This window comes from Antrostomus carolinensis, unplaced genomic scaffold (genome assembly GCF_000700745.2).
Source record: "Antrostomus carolinensis isolate BGI_N321 unplaced genomic scaffold, ASM70074v2 scaffold28782, whole genome shotgun sequence".
NCBI classification, from domain to species: Eukaryota; Metazoa; Chordata; class Aves; order Caprimulgiformes; family Caprimulgidae; genus Antrostomus; species Antrostomus carolinensis.
Genome location: NW_010298044.1, coordinates 34,614 through 40,323, shown reverse-complemented (window position 1 = coordinate 40,323; position 5,710 = coordinate 34,614). Strand labels below are relative to the sequence as shown.

The window sequence follows — 5,710 nt, the reverse complement described above, 5'->3', positions numbered from 1 at the left end:
AGGCGGGGACAGGCCCTTTAAACATTTCGCAGCTTTTCTGCAGGGACCAGCACACACTCAGCAGGATCGAATTAACTCAGCTTTTCAACAACCCGCTTCTTTTCCAAGCAGTGACTTCATTATACAGTATAAGCTGAATATAGGTTGTTTCAACTTTTCTTCCTCGGTTTCTGCTAGTTTTCTAGCTCATGGCAAAAGTGATGGAGCAGGTGTCATCAGGAGCACGCATGCAAACCTGCACTTGTGGGCGACTTACCAGGAACCCAGATCATTACAGATGGGACTTTTAGAAACTTTTCCCATATTTGTTTCAAGAAAATACAACTGTAACAGACACTGTATTGCTGAAATAGCTTCTACTTTTTGTTTTATCAATTACCTGTTGTTGTGTTATATACACATATTTATTAAATTAAAATTAATTAATCAGATTCTGTCCATATTCATGTGTATCAGTGCACTGCAACTGAGGATGCTAATCGTGTGGCCACTGTAATAGTTTGCACCTCTTTAATATTATCACTCCATTAGTTCCCCGCAGTCCGTTCAGACAACTGGTGAAGACTCTGCGTTGGCTTTTTTAACGTGTCTGAAAATGAAAAGGGACCTTTTGGGGTGGCACAGGGGGCGATTTAGATTCCAATTGAACTGTGTTACCTTCGAGATGGTCACATAAGAATAAAACTTTTCAAAAGCTGCATTTAGCCTACCCTCTCAGGTGTTACCACCGAGGTGCCATCAGCTCTGTCACTGTAAAATGACACCCAGTAACCAAATTTTGTGGCTGGGGCCAACCATCCTGTGCCTGCAGTTACTACTCGTTCCTATTCATCCCACGCTGGTTCCGTCAGAAGCGACCAGCAGAGGGCTGCCGTCTGTCAAAATACTCTAACGGGAGAAAATTGGGTGGATTCGTGAAACATTAAGCAAGGCAAAGTTTAGGTAACTCAAGAAAATGGCAGAGTGGATGGTATAGAAAAATACATTAAAGGCAGTCAGCTGGATTAAAACTGGTTTATGCCAGTTTTTACACATATTACAATTTTTAATTTTTTTTTTTTTTGCAATAACTCAACAAATATTTATACATGGTTGGCCAAGTTCAAACTTGAGGTGAATAGCTGTAATGCTACAGAAAAGCAGGCCTGATAACACTGGGGTTTAACTTCAACTTATAATACAATTTAAAAGGAAATTAAGACTTTACATTCCACGTATAATACATTCCTATTTACAAGTTTGGCAAGATAAGTATAATAACCTTTTTAAAATAGTATGATAAATATTTACAAGCATTTATGGTATCTCCACTTCTGAGTGGCCAAAGTCAGTTGGGAGTCCCTCCTGTGCCAACGATAAACCTGGTTTACTAAAACGATGCCCTCTTCAATATTGCCCACAAGGAGATACACCATGGGACGGTGGGTTGGAGTCATCCTCTGTGTACAATTTTCATTGATAAGCAGCCACTTTTGTATCATACTCTGAGTTTCATAAGGCAAGAGTGAGTCCTGGGTAATGAATTCCACTTGGCATTCAATGTTATACTCTTGGTCACCAAATACTGTTCTCTTTTTGGACAGCTTTACTTTCACTGCTAAGGAAAAAAAAAGGAAACACGTAAGTCACTCTGTCTAGTCAAATAGAGAAACAAACACTACCAATGAAAGCAGGATGATTCCTTAAAATCACTATTATAATTTATGCTGAAAGAGCATGGCAAGGCCTTCTCCAGCAGCAGTATATTTTCTTTTTTTCTTTTTTCTTTTTTCTTTTTTTTAAAAAATAAAAGTTATGTAGTAGAGAATGTTCTCATGGACTAGTAAAGATTTTTTTCACAAAGATGAATAATATATATTTACTATCATCAAGCATGTTAGACTTTGTGGATAATTAGATATTATAAGCTGTTGGCATTGTTCTCTTATCATGAGGCTGCCCAGCTTGCCCATGCAATTCTCCTGAAACTCACTTTGTCCATGTTATGAACCCCTCAGAAAAAATAGTAATGCTTGCTGATATCACCCTTTTAGATAGTTTCTTTTCATGATAGGCATCTACCTACCCTACTTGACTGCACCAATAATTTTTAGCATTAATTTTCTCTATGCTGCCTGATCTAACACCAGCTGAAGTCACTGAGGGTCTTTGCACTGACTTCAAAGGGCTTTGCAGGAGATTTCTAGGGCAAACTCAGAAGTACTGCCTGTCACTCCAGTAAGACAACATGAGGTAAGAATGCCTTTTATGGTTATGATTTTCTGAGTCTCCTTTTCAGTAAGCTATGTATCACGAACAACTCATGCACACAAGTAACGAGGACATGCCATTTGGCTGGTGAAGCAACCAAAGCTTTATTTTGGGTTTAGCCACTAATAAAAGGAAAACCTGCTCATTTGGCTGCTTTTGCTAGAAATATTTTCCATAAAACATGTTGTACTACAATGTAGCCAATTAGACAAGAAGAGCTGTTTGTTGTAAAATAGATCATTAATAAAGCTTTCATCCAAAATAAATCCTCCTTGTATTTTGATTAGAAAGAACATACTCTGATGAACTACCACAAAGTTAAGTCAGCAGCCAAACTTTTAGGATTAAGACTTTGAAATCGCAACAGAAACTGCCAGTTATTTTAATCCTAATTTTAAAGCATTTTAGGAGAGCTGTTAGTCTCTTTAATAGCAGACATATTAGCAAGGACTTACCAAAGTTATTGTCACAGAAAACTTCAAGAAGTCTTTTGTGAGTGAAGAATTCCTCCACTGCTGGGCAGGCCTGGCAGGCCGGCTTTGGTAGGACTGGTAAGAAATGACAAAGTTTCATCGTTATCTTTTAGAATCTTTTGTATTAATTTTCTGCTCTCACAGCTGAGAGCCCACTGTTTAACCACAAGGATGACAGGGAAAATACACAGTTGGTCAGTGATAAAGTAAAAGCCTACATACTTCTCTGAAAACATGGCTAGGGATGAAAGGGAGTTTCATTTTCCATGCTCATTCAGTCCTTGTTCAGACTGACAAGCTCAATTATGAGAATCAACCACAGTACTGTTTTTACTATGGCTAAGGTGGGTGAGGAAGGGGTTAGGTGGATGATTTCATCAGTGATCTTGTGTTCAGTGGTGCTGGGATTGTGAATATATGAATTTGCATGTGCCATTTGTCTGTGATAAGGGCCATTAATAACTCTACAAAAAGACCTCAAAATAAATCAAATACAGTGTGCTGTCATGGGTATGATACTAAGAATAGACTACACTTTATTTTATTGAAGCAATGCTGATTTACACCATCTGAGGTCTGCTGCAGCTTGCACTGAAAGCACTAGTGCTTTCTCCTGCCATCTGGCCAGCCAGGGTGAAGCAGTACGGATAGACGCAACTCTGTTTACAAAATCACAGACTGTTGGGGAATGGTGTCCCTTGTACCTCCCTGATTCCCAGGAACACAGAGTACAGCCACCCTCCCCTCTGCCATCCTCCAGCTACCTTTGTGCAAGTATTTATATTCCTTTGTAAGAGATGCCAGGCACATGTCCTCGCCCGCAGGGAATCGATTGCAGTCCAGACTGTCAGGCCAGGGGTGTCCGTGGCAGGCGAGCACGGGGGCACAGCTGTCACGGACAGCAACACACACACTCCTACAGGGATGGATAAACCTGTCGCCAGAGGAGATACCAGGCTGAATCAGTTAAACTCACTGGTAATAACAGAAGCTATTGCAATGGTGATTTCTGTGCAAAGTAGGTGTTCACTGATCTTTAACGTCCTTCAACAATAATATAGCTCTAGAAGGGGCAGCTGTGCAAACTATGCAAGTGAGCTGTATATGGACTGGACTGTGCTTACAGGACTAAGTCATAGCTTTAAAAATGCTTTTGTTACAACCTGAGAAAAACTTCAGCAAAACCCTGATTCTATTCATAATAGGTGCTTCAACACTAAACTAACAAGAATAAAATTTCAACTGTAACAAAACAAAACATGATATTCTTTGACAACAGCATTAATTTCCCCAAAGCAAACTGAAGTTGAAGCAGAACATGTTTTCAGTACCTTTCTTTTTGATTAATATGAAAAAGTTAACAGAATTATTTCAGATAAAGTGGAGATCACCTTTAGATTATGATAAACATGCATTTTGTTTGATACCTGTTCTGGCAAATAAAGGCTGAAGTTTTGTACTGTGCTGTGGTACTTACGTATCTAAACAGATGGGTGCAAACAGGGAGCACAGGAATGTCCTCACGTGAGGGTGACAGTCCGTGTGTGCGAGGTGCTGCCAGGTGGTGGATTTTAGGATAACCTCTGCCATGCTTGTGTGTCCCATCAGGTTGGGAAGCCTCATTTCGGAGTACCCAATCTTGTGGCACATGTCCATCTCCTTGGGGATCACTACACATTTCGTGGATAATCCAATGTCAAAGCCTGTTGCCACTCTTAGAAAACCACTCAGAGTGAAAACAAGTACTTTTGCAGTCAAGAACATCTTCCAGTGACTCCTGGGCTGCTGAACAGGGACCTGTCAAACTCCCCCAAGCACAGGGGCATGCTGAAAAACCTTGTGGCTTTTATACCCCAAGAGCTTAATAAACCATTGGTTACCAACTGCTTATCAAATCACTTGAAACAAGACCAGGTCTTATTGCCTATTCAAGGGATTGTTGTGATAACCAGGGAGGTGGAGACAAAGTATAGAAGTATGTTCCCTACAGACACCAATTCAGTACAGCCTTTCACATGTCCCACGGTGTCAGTTGCTGCAGTATCATATGTGGCATATTAAATTTTGACACCTAGAAGGTTTGCTATGTGCTTTCTAAAACAAATTAAGAGATCCCCCAGAAAAATGGTTGGGCAGACAAGCTGTCTCCTGGGGCTGCTGTGTCTCCTTTGTTTTCAGACACTGCTGACAGGGCAGAAAAAACAGCCCAGATTGACTTATCAAGTGAAAATGTTTTGCTTGTGCTAATTGCCCATGTCTCTTCCACTGTTTTACAATGTAGAAGAGGCACTTTCTTTGGTCAAGCACTATAAAAGAGACAGTCTCCCGCTATTAACCCAGTATTTTGTCTGGAAATTTGGATTCCTGTCCTGTGACATGATAAAGGTCCCAACTTCTATTAATTTTAATAGATACCTGAAAATACAGAACTGTTTTACTGATTGGAGCACGTGTCTATTAGATGGCCACAGAACTCACATCTTTCATTTATTCAAGTTCAGTGCTGGATTTAATATTGTAGGACTGCTATGGCCATCAAAATTCAGAGTGAAAAAGCAGTTACACATATGAAGAAACATTTTTATTATTTCAAATGAACCTTGCTACACTTAAAATTGCTCAAATAATGCAGTGTTTCATCTATTTATTAATAAATTATATTTACATGAAGCTGTATGAAAGTAAATGATACCAGATGTGTTCTTTTTCTGTTTGTAGAAAAAAATAAATTATTAAGTTAAGAGTTAACAGAATTACTGAGTGAGTACTTCATCACTGTTCTTAGTATAGTACTGATAAACAGCTCTGCTATACAGAAGCTAGGGAATCAGTTAAAGTGACAGAGGGTCTGAGTAATGTGTAGCTTACCTATTATGAATAGAAAAGTAAAATAATTAGTTAAAAAGAGCTGAAGATCTAAACAAAATATTTTGTGGAAATTTTTAATTTTTTGAAAACATTTTTCCAATTAGTTATGGGTGTTAATT

General features: G+C 39.1%; 1 protein-coding gene across 1 annotated transcript; it reads right to left on the bottom strand.

Annotated features, from left to right (window-relative positions):
* Window positions 1-1,286: 1,286 nt before the first annotated feature.
* On the bottom strand, window positions 1,287-4,520 carry LOC104520596 (secreted frizzled-related protein 2). Its single transcript, XM_010162327.2, has 4 exons — window positions 4,201-4,520; window positions 3,488-3,657; window positions 2,706-2,798; window positions 1,287-1,597 (listed from the first exon to the last, which is right to left on the bottom strand). Exons 1-4 carry the CDS (start codon window positions 4,485-4,487, stop codon window positions 1,287-1,289), a joined length of 861 nt encoding a protein of 286 aa, XP_010160629.1. The 5' UTR covers window positions 4,488-4,520.
* Between the last annotated feature and the right edge of the window lie 1,190 nt (window positions 4,521-5,710).

Coding starts and splice junctions, on each gene's coding strand:
- LOC104520596 (XM_010162327.2), bottom strand. CDS start 4,487: ATGTTCTTGACTGCAAAAGTACTTGTTTTCACTCTGAGTGGTTTTCTA. Junction 3,658..4,200: donor GCACCCATCTGTTTAGATAC/GTAAGTACCACA, acceptor CTCTGGCGACAG/GTTTATCCATCCCTGTAGGA. Junction 1,598..2,705: donor TTTCTGTGACAATAACTTTG/GTAAGTCCTTGC, acceptor TTTTTTCCTTAG/CAGTGAAAGTAAAGCTGTCC.